This window comes from Peromyscus maniculatus, chromosome 18, assembly GCF_049852395.1.
Source record: "Peromyscus maniculatus bairdii isolate BWxNUB_F1_BW_parent chromosome 18, HU_Pman_BW_mat_3.1, whole genome shotgun sequence".
In the NCBI taxonomy this organism is placed as follows: domain Eukaryota; kingdom Metazoa; phylum Chordata; class Mammalia; order Rodentia; family Cricetidae; genus Peromyscus; species Peromyscus maniculatus.
This window is the reverse complement of record NC_134869.1, coordinates 20,227,690-20,243,635: the sequence shown is the minus strand read 5'-3', so window position 1 is coordinate 20,243,635 and position 15,946 is coordinate 20,227,690. Positions and strand designations below refer to the sequence as shown.

General features: G+C 49.9%; 1 protein-coding gene across 1 annotated transcript in view; it reads left to right on the top strand.

The window, feature by feature from the left end:
• The first annotated feature begins 852 nt into the window (after positions 1–852).
• Plxnc1 (plexin C1) overlaps positions 853–15,946 on the top strand; it is a 154,670-nt gene continuing 139,576 nt past the window's right edge. Inside the window, exon 1 of the mRNA XM_006995728.4 lies at positions 853–2,000. Within this exon, the coding sequence (XP_006995790.1) occupies positions 939–2,000 (1,062 nt within the window). The 5' untranslated portion in view covers positions 853–938. The remainder of the gene's footprint in view (positions 2,001–15,946) is intronic.

Below are 15,946 nucleotides of genomic sequence, written 5' to 3'. Positions count from 1 at the left end.
CCCCCCCTTTGCCCCCCCCAACCCTCTGCCGCCTTCCCTGGACCGCAGCTCCCCGGAGCATCTCTGGGGCCTCCCTCCCTCCCGCCGCTCCACACCTGTCAAGCCGCCCTCGCAGCCTCCCAGGGGCTCGAGCCCTGGGCCTCTGCTGCAACCCCTTCGACCCTGGGTCCCGGCTCCGCGCGCCTCCCGTTTGCCCGCGGCTGCTCTCGTAAACAAAACCCGGGCGTTGGAGCAGCCCCGCGAGCTGGCGAGCGCGGGAGCCGGCTCGGTGCGCGGTGACCGCGCCGGGGCGGGGGGGGGGGACCCGGGGCGAGCTAGGGGCGATGGTGGCAGCCGCGGCGGCCGCGGCAGGCGGCTCAGCTTTGTTATGAATAGATGAAAGAGGCCACCTACACAGTAACCCAAATTACGAGACCTCCCTCCTCCCGATCTCACCGAATCAAGAGGGGAGGGGAGATGGGCGTGGAGGGAGGGCGGGCGGGAGGCGGAGGGCGGAGGAGGAAGAGGATGAGGAAGGGGCCAGTTGCATCCCACTTTCACAATGGGAAAGTGAAACGCACAAGCGCACCCAACCTCTCCAGCCCTCCCCGCCCGCCTCGCTCCCCTCCGCCCGTCCCCTCCCTTCCCCTCCGCGCCTCCCCGCGAGCGCCCGCGCCGCACAGAGGAACTCTCTCCGGCGAAGGCGGGCGAGGAGGAAGCGGCTCCGGAGCGCGCAGGGCTTGCCGCCGCGGCACAGGCTGCCGGAGCGAGCCCGCCCGCCGCGCGCCGTCCTCCCTGCACTCCTTCCCGGCCGAGCCGCGGGGATGGGGCGGCCGCGGGAGCCCGAGCGCGCGCAGGAGCCGCCGCCGCCGCCGCCGCCGCCCGCGTCTCCGTCGCCGCGCGCCTGAGCCGCCCGAGCCCGCCGCGCGCCCTGCCCGGGGGCGGCCCCCCTTAGCCCCATGGAGGTCTCCCGGAGGAAGGCGCCGCCGCGCCCCCCGTGCCCCGCCGCACCGCTGCCCCTGATCGCCTATCTGTTGGCGCTGGCGGCGCCCGCCCGGGGCGCGGACGAGCCGGTGTGGCGATCCGAGCAAGCCATCGGAGCCATCGCGGCGAGCCGGGCGGACGGCGTGTTCGTGGCGAGCGGCAGCTGCCTGGACCAGCTGGACTACAGCCTGAAGCACAGGCTCTCGCGCCTGTACCGGGACCAAGCGGGCAACTGCACGGAGCCCGTCTCGTTGGCGCCCCCCGCGCGGCCCCGGCCCGGCAGCAGCTTCAGCAAGCTGCTGCTGCCCTACCGCGAGGGGGCGACCGGCCTCGAGGGGCTGCTGCTCACCGGCTGGACCTTCGACCGGGGCGCCTGCGAGGTGCGGCCCCTGGGCAACCTGAGCCGCAGCTCCCTGCGCAATGCTACCGAGGTGGTGTCGTGTCACCCACAGGGCTCGACGGCCGGCGTGGTGTACCGCGCAGGCGGCACTGATCGCTGGTACCTGGCCGTGGCCGCCACCTACGTGCTGCCGGAGCCGGAGACCGCGAACCGCTGCAACCCCGCGGCATCCGATCGCGACACCGCCATCGCGCTCAAGAACACGGAGGAGCGCAGTCTGGCCACGCAGGAGCTGGGCCGCCTGAAACTGCGCGGTGGTGCGGGCAGCCTGCACTTCGTGGATGCCTTTCTCTGGAACGGCAGCGTCTACTTCCCCTACTATCCCTACAACTACACCAGCGGAGCCGCCACCGGCTGGCCCAGCATGGCGCGCATCGCGCAGAGCACCGAGGTGCTGTTCCAGGGCCAGGCGGCCCTCGACTGCAGCCACGGCCACCCCGACGGCCGCCGCCTGCTGCTTTCCTCCAGCCTGGTGGAGGCCATGGACGTCTGGGCCGGCGTGTTTAGCGCGGCCACCGGAGAGGGCCAGGAGAGGCGCTCCCCCGCCACCACGGCTCTCTGCCTCTTCAGGATGAGTGAGATCCAGGCGCGCGCCAGGAGCTGCAGCTGGGACTTTCAGGCGACCGAGCACAACTGCGTAAGTCCTGTCCCTGGGGCCCCCGGAGGAGACTTGGGTGACATTTACCAAGTGTCAGGTTCACATCGCCAGCAACTGTGCAAGACTGCAGGCTACTTTAAAGTGCAGGCTGAGATCCCCAAAGGGAAAGAGTAAAAAAAAAAGGGCGGCTGGGTAAGGGGGAGAATTGGAGGGAGGTTCAAAACTCTAGTGGCTGCCTCGCCAAATGCGGGCGCTTGTTTGGGACTGAGGCTCCCCACGCCACCCTCTGTCCCTAACAGCTTCTCCAGACCGGAGTCTTAGTAGGCATGTAGGCTTGACCCTTTGGGCCAACAGTACTTGATGCCCTCACAGAAAAATCATCGAACCTAAAGGACTCGCTGCCACACCCCGGCCTTTGTGCCCCCCGCCCCCCTAATCTCTGGCTGCAACCCAGATGTGATGTGGTCGGTAGAGTTGTGGCCTGCTCCACACTGGTAAATAATGCTACCGTGCAAAAGCCGCTCGCAGACCGCCCAGCCTGACCCAGTGCGAGGGGGCGGGGCTGTGGCTGGCCGAGGGTGGCTGTGGTCTCAACCTGGCGGAGAGAACCCGAGGAGGAGGCGGGAGGCGGCTTGTGGATGCATACAAAGCCTCGCCCTGAAGAGGAGAGCCTGGGGGAGGTGGAAAGTGTTGGGGTGCTCCAGGCAGTTTCTGGGCTGCAGATTCCCCAGACTGGATTGCGGGGCTCACTGGCACCACCCTTGGGTTGTGCCTGAACCAGGCAAAAGACACGGGTTTCCCTAGAGCCTACAGGGCAGCCACAGCTTGCAATCTTGAGATTGACAGTTCTTTGACTGGAAGATAAAGCGTCAGTTCAAGAGGGTCTAGTGGATAGGGATTATGGAGGCTTTGTACACTTCTGCAGAGGCCCTTGCCCTTCCAAGGCTGTTGGCAAGTAACTCTGCATATGGCTCCTGAGAGGGAAGCCTGCCGAGAGCCTCCTTAATCACTGGACAGAATTCAAGGAGCAGAAATCGAGGGCTACAGGTGTTGCCATTGTTTTGCTATAAAATATATCGGAAGGGGAAGGGAGAAAGTCTTGGCTCTTGGCGTGGAGAACTGTTGCGTGTACTTGATTGTGTACATTGGCTCGGGGGGTACACTAACATGCGGGGAGAGAGACACTCCCCTCCAGCCCCTTTCTCTGCCAAGCACACCTTACCAAATGTTAATCTTATTAATTCAAGGAGGAAAAAAAGCTCCCAGTCACTTGCTGCTTCTAGGCTGGGGCAAGCACATGCCCATCTTTATTTCACGACTAGTATAATTTAACAAATGCATAAAGAGTACACATTGCCCCCAGATGGCTTAGCCTTTCTGTAAGCATAAAACTTAATATTTAATATCTGCTGTTATATATCTTCATAATCTAATAGCCAAAGTTTGGCAAACCACTGCCTTCCTTCTCTTCTGTTGGAAGACTTGAAATTAAACCCCCCCCCCCAATTTTACTTTGTGTCAAGCTTCAGGCACAGTTTCTGTGGGGATTAATGACAAGACAGCTCCGAGGCCCACAGCATGTAACCACCATGGAAGTCCAAGCTTTGCCATCTGACAGCTGTGTCGATGGGCAGAGCCAAAACAGTTCTCTTGATTGCGTCTACCTATTGGGTACTGGAGGACTCGGTTTCCTTCCAAACCCAGCGTGCATCCCGAATGCACTCAAAATCCAGTTCTGGGCTCAATCAGGTGTTCCTACTTGCACCAGGATGGGGAGGGGCAGGGTTAGTCTACAGCTGTCTATGGTCTTCATAGGAGCTCCTGGGAGAGGGCTGCCCCCCTTGGAAATCAAGCAAGGGATAAACACATGCTGCCAAAAATCTGTAATGGGGGAAAAAAATAAATAATGAAAACGGGTCCCCGCACAGCATTTCTTGCTGCTGTTATTTATTGAGAGCTCCCAGGGCGCTCCGAGCTGTGTGTTCTGAAAGATGGGGTCTCTACCCTCTGAGCTTGTCATCCAAGTTAAATGATATACTCAGGTTCAAACAATAGCATGTCATGGCTGCGCAGGTGGGAACAGGGAGTTTAGCTTTTTTTTTTTTTTTTCATTTAAGTAAATTCCTTGCTGCTGGTGTGCATTAAAAAGACTTAATGGGACAGCATTTTAAGAGCATTTCAATGAAAAAAAGAAGGTGGTAGTTTTGATTGGGAAAAAAAAAGCGACAATTTTCTAACCAATTAAATAGGCAGATAAGATACTTAATGCAACAAATAGTTGTATGACGCCTGCTTGTGTGAGCAATGAGCTATGCTGGGTGCCACCGATTCTGCCAGCGGAGGGGACAATAGTAGGTTGCAACCCCATTTAATGGGGTCATGGGATCAGCGTGGCCTCGGCTGTCACTCACGAGAAATGTTGTCATTCGACTGCATTTCATTTTCAGGTCTTGAATGTGTTTTTGAAAGGCATGCTGAATTGCAGGTGCCTAAAACAGGAGTTGGACCTGAAACACTCTATAGAGGGAGCCCCAGCAGATTGCCACAGCTATTCCTTCCCAGCCAACAGCGCCCCCCCCCCATTTTTCTTTCATTTTTTTCATCAATGTGTCTAGATCTGCTCGCCTTCCCCATCCCACTCTGTCCCCAGCTGGTACCTGAACTGCCCATCTCCCATCAACCTTTGGTAATGACAGAACTGGCCAGGCGGTGTTTTCTCATCTCCTGGTTTCTCTTATCTCTTAACTGCTCATTCTCTTCCTCGGGTTTTTCCTGCTGAGGATTAATTTCTGAGATACTTGTGCAATGAGTGTGTACTCAGTGTTTTACACACAAGGCATTTTCTTCTTCCTCTTGCCTTGCCACCAAATTTCAATGTACTTTCACAGAGGTAATCTATCACCTGCAGCCCCCAAGTGCACCCTGATGGCCGGGCCCTGCACACCCACTCTCTCAGACCCCTGGTGTGCATTTGGGCAGCACCTCCTGTCCCAGATAGTTTTCTGTCAACCTGACACAAGTTCAAGTCATCCGAGAGGAGGGAACAAACCCATTGTGGGTGGGGACACTTCTTGCTGCTAGTCCTGGGTTCTATAAGACAGCAGGCTGAGCAAGCCAGTAAACAGCACTCCCCTATGGTCTCTGCATCAGCTCCTGCCTCCAGGTTCCTGCCCTGACTTTCCTCAGTGAGTGAAAGTGTAAGTAAATAGACCTTTTCCTCAGCAGCCTGCTTTGGGTCATGGTGTTTCATCTCAGCAACAGAAATCCTAACTAATACAGCTCCCCAACAATGTTTCTGTGAGCCTGTCAGTAAGTCTGATTGGTTGGTTCTGTGGAAAGCGCCCCATCGTCCAGATGAAGAAGCCATGATCAGTAACAAAAGAAGTACCAAAGCCTTGCAACTTAAACACAGTCTTCCCAGCATCTATTTCTGTTTTCTTTTTGCCATCGTGGAATTTCTGGAACTTCCCCCTCAAAGTCCCCTAATTAAAAAGGCAGCAAATAATTTTCACTGGGACAGCAGTTCTCAACCTGTGGGTCATGACCGCTTTGGAAGTCAAGTGGCCCTTTCACAGGGGTTGCATATCAGATACCCTGCATACCAGATATTTACATTAGAATTTGTAACAGTAGCAAAATTACAGTTATGAAGTAGAATGAAAATTATTTTATGGTTGGGGGGTCACCACAACCTGAGGAACTGTATTAGAGGGCCACAGCATTAGGAAGGTTGAGAGCCACTGTTATAAGTGATCATATGAGTACTAATACTACCTAACACATCAATAGTCACAGGGTGCTATACAGGATGTATTTTATCACCTTTCCTGACAATGGACAGTCAACCCAATGCCTGTGTTGAGCCTGGGACCGTTAGTCCCTAGCTAAGTAATTAAAAAACCATCGTTTCAGCCTCTATACCAGCAATTCTCAACCTGTGGGTCATGCCCCCCTTGAGGGTCGCATATCAGATGTTCACATTGCAATTAATAACAGTAGCAAAATTACAGTTACAAAGTAGCAATAAAATAATTTTGTGGTGGGGGGGTCCCCACAGCATGAGGAACTGTATTAAAGGGCCGCAGCCTTAGGAAGGTTGAGAACCACTGAGCCAAACCATCTCCCAAGCCTGAGAACATGCTTATTATATTTTATTCACCGTTTCTAGGATGTGGCTTTGAGAGTCGAGGATGCTCTCTGGAGTCAGTATTTGCCTCCAATCTTGGGTTGTACTTTTAAACATCACGTGGTTTGCTTTCTTCATTATGTTCCACAACTTACCTGTGTTTGGATTGATATAGCAGTGGATGTTTTTAATTATGTGCCTTCATTTATGAAGTTAATTTAACTCCCTCCCCCCAAAAAAACTCCCACTACTTTTGGCAAACCAATGTGTGAAAAATGTTTGTGTTTGAGTCTGTGAAGGCGGATTCTTCTAGATTTGTTTGGCTGCCATAGGTGGGTCTTGGTGTTGCCCGTGATTAAACACAACTGTTACCCCTCTGTAGAGGGTATTGTATTTTCTCATAGTTTGGCTCATATGACCGACCCTTCTAGTTCTTTCTACCTTATTGCAGGTGGATCTGTCCCCCCTTCTTCTATACTCACGTAATCCTAAAGCCTGATATAATTCAACTGCCGTGCAGATAACCACAAAATGATGGCACACTTTCCACCAGCAACAGTCAGGACACATGTTGCTGCTGTGTGTAGAAGTGATATCCCAATTCTACTTGGCAGTGTGACCTGCTGACCTCAAAACACGGTCTTCCTGTGATGTTTATTGGCCCTCCAGTTTCTGTTATGATTCTGCCTCTCCTTTTTTTGTTATCTGTAGTCTAGATGGTGAATTTTACCTTTACACACACACATCCGACATGCAAGGGTGAATCCGAGAGGACGGATGTAATGACAGAATCCACTTAGAAAGAGGGAAAAGGCAATCCCAGCTGCTATCCACTGAGCAGTTATCATGGCAGGGTTTGTGCAAGGCAATTTACATGCCTTATTTTCTGTTGATTCTCAGTCACCGCATGAGGCAAGGACTTCAGTTATTATGATGATTATAGATGAGAAAAATGGAAGCCCAGAGAGCTTTGGTTAGGTTCCTAGCTTGCAAAGAGCAAAAAAACTTAGAACTTATGTGGTCTAGGTCTAGGACCTGTGTTTTTAACTATTGCTGTGGACCGTCAGTCCTCACAGACACTGGGTTTTGGTGTCCAGCCTATCCTACATGGAGCAAGCAAGGCTGTTTGTAGATAGATGGCAGAGCAGAGAATCCTTGGCTGTGAACAGAGTTCCTGAGTTTACGTTTGTCACCACCTGAAGGTCTGTCTGATGCCAGGTGTGGTTTCTCAGTCATTACTTTCTTGTTAATATTGTTCTTGGCATTCGGGCATCTGTACTGACCTGCCCTTGGGGTCCTGACAGGAGATCTCCTCAGCTGCAGCCACTAAGAGCACCCCCTGTGCGAATTCGCTATGTTTCCTTATAAAAGGTGGGCCTTGCCCACCTCCCATCTCTTTCTCTCTTCCTCTTCCTCAGCTCTCTTCCCCTGGGACCTGTCTCTGCCCCTTCTCTCTCCTCCCCTCAATAAACCTCCCACGTGGGCTCTGTTGTATGGTTTGACTCCTTCCCGCCATTTTTAAAATACAACGTCTTTGTTTCAAAAAGTTGTTTATAAACCACCTTGCACCCTATCTTTGTTTCAACAGGTTATGTGACCACCTTGTTATGACTATGACTACCTTGTTTTGCCCTTCTTGCAACCATGTCCTTGTTTCAGGAGGGACTAACTTGTTATGCTTACGTTCTGCTCCTACGACCCCACCCATTTTGCCTGCCAACCCCCCCCCCCACCGCCCCATTTGGAAACTTCCTTCCCCGATCTAGAAAAGCCTTTTCTTCCTCAAATCCAATGCTGTGGACCTCTCAGAACCCCACATTAAGGGCAGGCAGCCTGTGTACATGAAAAAAAAAAATAGGAAGAAAGAAGTGTTTATTGAATAAACAAGTGAAGGATCTTGGGAGATCATGTTGGAGATAAAGAAATGTATTCTGTACTTAATAGCGATACTTTCCTGGTTCTGGTCACCATATATTCTCATAAACTTTTTCTAGTAACTGCTGTGTCAAGGAGCCCTTCTCTTCAAGTCCTGGGGTAGATGGCATTCTATTTATTCTTCTGGCTCTTCTCAAATATTCCTGCTCACATCAATAGCCAGGCTGCTTATGCTGCCTGTCTGCATGATTGGTATTTATGTGGTTGATTTAACAACATTCAAATTCTAGAGGGAAGGGCTTCATGGTATAGGTCAGTAATTTTGTTTTGTTTTTGTTTTTGTTTTTTGAGACAGGGTTTCTCTGTGTAGTTTTGGTGCTTGTCCTGGATCTCACTCTGTAGACCAGGCTGGCCTCGAACTCTCAGAGATCCACCTGGCTCTACCTCCCAAGTGCTGGGATTAAAGGCGTGCGCCACCACTGTCCAGCCAGGCCAGTGATTCTTAAAGTGTGGTATGTGGACCACCTGTGCCAGCATCACCTGGGAATTTGCTAAAAATGTAAATTCTTGGACCCAACATCAGACTTAATAAATCAGAGACCCTGGAGATGGGTAGAGGCTGGGGCTGGTGTTGAGTAAGTTTCCTATAAGATGGAAAATGTTCCATCCTGCCAGGAAGGCTCTTAAGCAGGAATATAAAGAACTCAAAATAGCTTCAGGAAGTCCCTGAAGCCGACCAGATTCACTGGGTCCCTCCCTGCCAGAGTCAGCAATAAAAGCTGAAACTCCCTCTCAGGCAAACAGAGCTGCCAGGAAGACTCTGAGATCAGACCAGCTGCCTGGAAGAAGCAGAGGCCAGAGCTTTCTGGAAGAGGTTTAGACCACAGTCACTTGGAAAGGACACTCTCCAGCCTGTTGATCTGCCTGCAGGCTGTGCAGTGTGCTCAGGTTCCCAGCTGTCACCCTTGCTGTGGTAGGCTTTGTTGGTGCAGCTGTCTGTGATACATTCCTGCTCCTGTAAGTGACTCCAATAAAACTCCCTGGTTCACCAAGTTGAAGTCTGGTGGTGTCCGTACTTAGTTCTGTTGTGGGTTCCTATCTGACATGAGGAGACTTGTATAGTGTCTCCCCAGAAAAAGTTTTGTCACACAAAACAGCTGGCAATGTGTGGGTTTGTTTGCTTGTTTGTTTGTTTGTAAAGTTTATTCATTTCATTATATGTGTCTGGGTGTCTTGACTAGATGTGTATCTGTGCACCATATGCATGCAGTGACCCTATAGACCAGAAGAGGGTGTCCGGTCCCCTGGGACTGGAGTCAACAGATAGTTGTTGCCTGCCGTTTGGGTGCTGGAGGTCTAACATGGGTCCTTTAGAAGAGCACCGTGCTCTTAACCGCTAACCCATTTCTCAAGCCTGCAACTTGTGTTTTGTTTTGTTTTGTTTTGTTATTTTAAACAGGCTTCAGAGTGATTTGAATCCATGGATTTCATTGTGTTCTAACCATGGTGCCAGGGATAGGGATTTCCCCATTTTCTTTCTTTACATTTTACCAATAAAATGCCATAAAAAAGTAACCACTTCATCCTGTTACTCCTTTTCTTCCCTATTTGCTCAAAGGCATTACCTAGACAGATTTTTAAAGCCTTAACATTTTGCGGGCTGTATTCCAAATCTCAAAAACCTGTAGTTCGTAACTAGATTTTTCACATGGCGTGACAACAGTTTATTTGCATTTTATCCGAGGATGTGGGAGAGTTTCTAGCATCTTCTGTACTGGAGCCAATTCCACACATCAGACATGCTCCCGAAGGGTTTTGTTCTGTGCGGTGCCAATCCTGAGACCTATCCTAGTTAGGTACAGTTGGCTGCATAAGCTCAAGGAAGGGAACTAGGGGTTTCACGGACAGGAACATTGGGAGTCACGTGATGGTCTTGGAATTAGAGCTGCAGAGATAATGCTTTATAAGGGTTACATGTTCAGGCCCCAGAGTCAGATCAATGAACGAAAGCTGCCACTTAGCAGATGTGCAAACTTGGGCAAATGGTTTAGCCTCTCTGTGCCTTGTCCTTTCATTTGCATGTATGGATCCTGTGTGTGGTACAGGGTTCTTGTTTGAATTCAGGCATTAATTTGGAGTGCAGGTAATGCTGTGCACATGTTGACTGTCACCGCCACTGTGATCAGTAATGGAGACAGGATGATTCCCTGTAGTGAGGGGTTGCAGGTGGTTATGAATTGAAGGCAGCTTGAAGGGGCTTTCTCAGCATCAGGAAGTGATAATGCCCATTCTAAGGTTCTAGGGTTTTGTAGTTAACCCGCTAGCTTGACTACCTAACTCCATCCTGTTCCCAAGTAGCTTCGTCTGCTTCCTCAAACATGTACCCTTCACTGCCTCTACCTGAATTTACCTCAGCTTGACCCAGACCGCATCTTAATACCTTCTGCTTTGGCTACTAACTGCCACGGGGTCTCGAGGCCATTTAATTCAGATCGCCAGGGAAAAAATGGAATTGGGTCCAACTCACCTTTTCACACCCGATCATGAATACGTGTTTAATGTGGGCATGTGCTGCCCTCAGAACAGGTGCTAACTTGGATCCAGTCAGAAGGAAGTCAGCACGTGACAGTCTCCTGCAGGTCCTGAGGGTGGACTCCCTCAGAGAGGACTGATAGAGGAGCCAAACCTGACCAACCCTTGACTAGAATAACATGATATCTCCTCAAGGTTCCCCGGTGACTCTTCCTTCTTTGAACATGCGCAGGCACATGAAAACTGAGAAGTCTAAGCTGGGCAGTAGTGGCACACACCTTTAATTGCAGCACTTGGGAGGTAGAGGCAGGCGGATCTTTGTGAGTTCAAGGCCAGCTTGGTCTACAAAGAAAGTTCCAGGACAGCCTGCGCTACACAGAGAAACCGTGTCTCAAAAAATCAACAACAACAATAACAACAAAACAAAAATAAAAAACTGAGAGATATCAAAGCCATCATGGGGACTTTCTTGGTTGGAATCATAGGTCTCATTTATTGATGAGAGCCAGGGGAATCAATAGCCATAGGTAGGTACATTGGTTGTTTGATTTGATACACTCATAAATTTTCTTACTTAGAAGATTCTCTCTCAATGAAACACTAATTTACTAATATTCAGTTACTGTAGCCAATCCCCATATTAAAAATAGCTATTCCCCCTCACATAATATATCCTGATTACCGTTTCCTATCCCTCTATCCTCCCGGTTCCTCCCCACCTCCCCTCCCACCCAGATCCACCCCTTTCTGTCTCTCACTCAAAGACAAACAGGCTTCTAAGAGATCACAATAAAATAAAGTAAAATATAATAAAATAAAAACTAATATGTTGGAATAGGACTAAAACAAGCAAGGAAAAGAGCCCCCGCCCCAAAAAAAGGCACAAAAAAACTGATATAGACACAGACCCCCTCATTGACACCTTAGGAATCCCATAAAAACACTAACCTGGCCGGGCGGTGGTGGCGCATGCCTTTAATCCCAGCACTTGGGAGGCAGAGGCAGGCAGATCTCTGTGAGTTCAAGGCCAGCCTGGTCTACAGAGCAAGATCGAGAAAAGGTGCAAAGCTACACAGAGAAACCCTGTCTCAAAAAACCAACAACAACAACAAAAAAAACCAAAACACTAACCTGGAAGCCATAATATATAAACAAAATACAGAAATATATCTATAATTAATTTATATTTATATGTTTTTATATTTTATATATTTACATATTTATAATTATATATAGAATACACACACACATATACATATATATATATATATATATATATATATGATTTTTTTTAAAAAAGCCCTGACATGACATTATGGGACAAGGAATCTCCTAAAATGCCGTTGGGTCTATTTTCTGTTGGCCATCTACTGCTGGGGATGAGCCTACCTTTAAGAGTAGTTTGTTTCCCCAGCGAGACTCCCTTGGAGAAAACTAAATTTTCATTTGCAAGCAGTTATCAGTTGGAGACAGCTTCTGGGTTAGGGATGAGGACATGTGTCCACTTCTCCTCTCAGCTCTAGGACCCCATGTGGTGCAGACCCATGCAGGCCCTGTGCATGCTGCCTCAGTCTCTCTGAGTTCATGTACACATTAATCCTATTGATTTAGAGGACCTTGCTTTCTTGATGTCCGCCATTCTCTCTGGCTCTTACACTCCTCCTCTTCTGCAAGCTTTGCGCCCTGATGGGAGGGGTTTGATCGAGACCCCCTGTTCGGGGCTGAGTGTTTCAACAATAGCATTAGCTCCTCTGCTCAGTTCTGGCTTGTAATGCTTTCTTCAGAGAAGTTAGTTGTTTGGGAGCTCCGTGCTGTTCCCAGCCCAACAGTCAATGCTCTTACGCAGAGTTCATCAAACTTTTTTTTGTGAAGAGCCAGATTGTCAGTATTTTGGTTTTTGCAAACCACTCTCCATCTCTTAATTATGATTAATCTCTTAACCATAGCTACTGACCTCACATTGTCCTGTGAATGAAGCCGTGGATGGTACTTAAGTAAACCCCTAGAGCTAGGTCCCTATGAAATGTCATGGGCACTGAAACCTGAATTCCTTCTAATGGTTACTTGTCATGAATTATTCCCCTCCCCCATAAAATTTTTTTTTTTCAAATCATTTAAAAATGTAAGAACTATTCTTAGCTCCTGAGCCATTCAAAATACAGGCCAGATGTGGCCCATTGGCGCCGCTCTCCTGGAGAGATGGAAGAAAGCAAGCTTTCTCTGAGTGGTCAGCTACCCACTCTCTGAGGGTCATGTCAGAAAGCGGCTTGGAAGCCGTAAGGACGGGTGTCGGTCACCCTCAGCACAGGAAGGACCCAGAAAGCTCCATAGCGGGGACATGACGCCTGAGCGGTGTCTTGACGCTTAATGAAGAAGGCAGAGAAGGCCGTTTTGGAGCGCGTCCAGCTTGTGCGCGAGGGGGATGTTGAGTGAGTCTCCAAGCCACAAGCCACTCGCCCTGGCTGGGGAGTGTCCAGAACCGAGTGTGCAGGGCCAGATGGCACAAGGCTTAATGAGACAGGCAAAGGTGGGTAGATGTACCACGATGGTCACTTTCAGACTTTCCAGACCTTGCTTTTTAAAATAAACCCTTGCCCAGAAGCTCCATATGTTCAAAAGAACAGCAGGTCCTCTTTGACCTGCTGTTCCGGGAGAGAGCTTTGCCAACTTCAGGGGTGCTAGGTGGAGCAGGTTGCAGAGTCCCCAGATCCTACAGCTTGCCCCCCGCCACACACACACATGCTTGCGTCATCTCAGGAATTTCTGCTGAGCAGGGTGGGAAGGGCCAAGACTGAGGCTCCAAGGAGCAGAAAGGGGTTTAAAAGCATACCCAACCCCAGGGTGTTCTAGAAAGATCACTAATGATAAAGTGGGTGAAACAACCGATTACAAGGACAGCCCTTGGTTCAGATCGGTTATTTCTTGAATTGATATTCAGGGGCCAGCAGTGTGTGAAACTACTTCTGTCGGCAGTATATAGGGAAGAGGATAAACATGTAGCAAATAGGTATGTTTACATTCAAATGGTAGCTGAGACGTAAGCAGCCATCACCCAGCACTGTTCTAAACACTTATCGACTATTACCCCCCTTTAATCCTTACCATAACTTGAAAAGGGGGGGGTGGGTATTGCCACTCCCAATTTGCAGATGAAGGGACCGTGACCTATTGTTAAGCAGGGGGATAAGACAGATATGGGGGGGGCGGGGCGTGCATTAGGGAAAGTTCAAACAAGCATCCTCCAGAGCTCCCCCAGCCACAGCTGGATGTGGGCTTGGCTAACAAGCCGGAGAGCAAGTGCTCATGGGAAGGGGCCTTGGTCAGTGTAGGGAGCAAACTGTGAGTGTGGCTGAGGGTGGGAGGAAGTGACCGGAGTGGGCTGAAGAAGGAAGCAGCGGCCCCTCCGACAGAACCCCTAGGCTGTGGGGAGAGATTAGATTTTCTGCTCAAAGCCTGGGAGAGCTTTCAAAGGGGAAGTGAAAATGATTGGATTTGAATTCCTAAGTAATGGCTGGCCTGTGGGGAATGGCTGGCCCTGTGGAAGCCGGGAAGCCTGCAGGAGGCGCTTACAGTTTGGCTGGGACAGAAACAATGTTGCTCCTGGTCAAGAGTGCAAACAGAGAGGATGCAGATGGATTCTTATTTATTGACATAAGCCAGTGGGGTGATGATGAGGACCTGAACTGAGTTCTGACCAGTGAGTGTGGAAAGGAAAGCGGGAATGAGGTGGGTAGCTCATTAAGAAATGAAATTGGGAAATGTCGGCAGCCCATTAGAAGACGACTCTAAGTGCTGTTGGCTTTTGGATGCCTTTGGGACATCCAGACAGGGTGATGCAAGAGGCGTTGGTAATGAATTTTAGGAAGTGGGAACCTGCTCTTCCCTAAAACTTGGAATGTGTCAAGCTCTGTTTAGCCCACGCAGCCCTGTTTAGACTACGTGTGCACTGAGTGGTGTCTTAATCTGCTTTCTTTTGCCATAACAAAATTCCTGAATGGAGTTGTAAAGAATGGAAGTTTATTTGGCGCAGGGCACCGGAGGCTGGGAAGTCTATCAGCATGGTCCTGGCATCTAGAGAGGACCTTCTGGACACATCTTAACACGGAGGGCATGGCATGGTGAGAAGAGGAAGTGTAGCACAGACAGATACTTGCTGCTTTGTGGAAAGTCGCAAAAGCCCTTCTTTTGTAGAAAAGATTTATTTTCATTTGTGTGTATTGGTGCTTGATCTGCATGTATGTCTGTGAACCATGTGTGTGCAGTGCCTGTGGAGGCCAGAAGAGGGCATCAGACCCTCCTGGAGTTACCAATCGTTGCGAGCTGTGGTGTGAGCGCTAGGAATCGAACCTAGTTCTTCCCCAAGGGGCACCTCTCCAGCCCCAATGCCATCTCCTCTTAATGACCTCCGGAGAGCCCCACCCTCAAATGCTAATCGCGTGTGGATGTGGGGATTCCATTCTAACAGATGGACCTTTGGAGGACACCTTCAGACCACAGCAAGGGGAGTGGCCTGACTAGTTCATCCAGCCAGGCGTCTAACACACGGCGAGGGAGCCCTCAGTAAATGATCACAGAGCTGTAAAGAAGGCTCTCCTCATCTAATGGAAAAGGCAGTGGTGATAGAGGGCCGAGATAAAGGCTTCCAAGATGTGCGGATGCTGGGGCTGTGTTTCTAGGAAGGGCAGAAGCCAGGCAGTGTGGAGGGAAGGGTGTTTCTGGGGACTTCCTGCTCAGGAAGGCAGAATCCCTTGTCAGAGCCTCCCTACCCCCAACCTGGTTGAAGAAGCGTGTTATCTAACGCACCAGCTGTTCTTCATCATTGCTCATTGGCCTCCCCTGAAGGCTCCTCTCTTCCACGGTGACCCCTTTTAAGAATTGGATTCCAAGTACTGACCCGTGCTTCTCGGAGGCGATAGGATGGGGGAAGCCTGAAAGCAGCTGGTAACAGCAGGTGTCGCCTTGTGCCAGGCCCCCAGACTCGGCGATATTTTTTTTTTTTTCTTAGCCCTATGGGAGTCTTGTGCTGTGAGCCTCTGATGAAACCCATAGTTCCTAAGCCTATTTTTAATGCATCAAATAATTTGGGCTGCCAAATAAACCGATTATATTGCTATACAAATATATCGTTGTATAGTAATATATCTTAACACATCCCACAGCAAGATCTAGCAGCAGCAACCACCATAATCTCAAAGTAGAGATGAGCCTAAATGATATTTTGAGATATCTGCAGCAACTATGAAATGATATGAAAATATCTGATTTCTTTTGGTGACAAAGGCATGGCTTCATTTAATACTACTGTGGACTGAATCCAAAATGAAAGGAAATGCTGCTTCAGTTAGAGCCTGCTGAAATAAAGATGTGCCCACCTCCGTCATGTCTCATGGATTCCTTGAATTCTGTCCTGAGCTCAGGATATGAATGGGACTTCCACTTTAAACCATTTGAG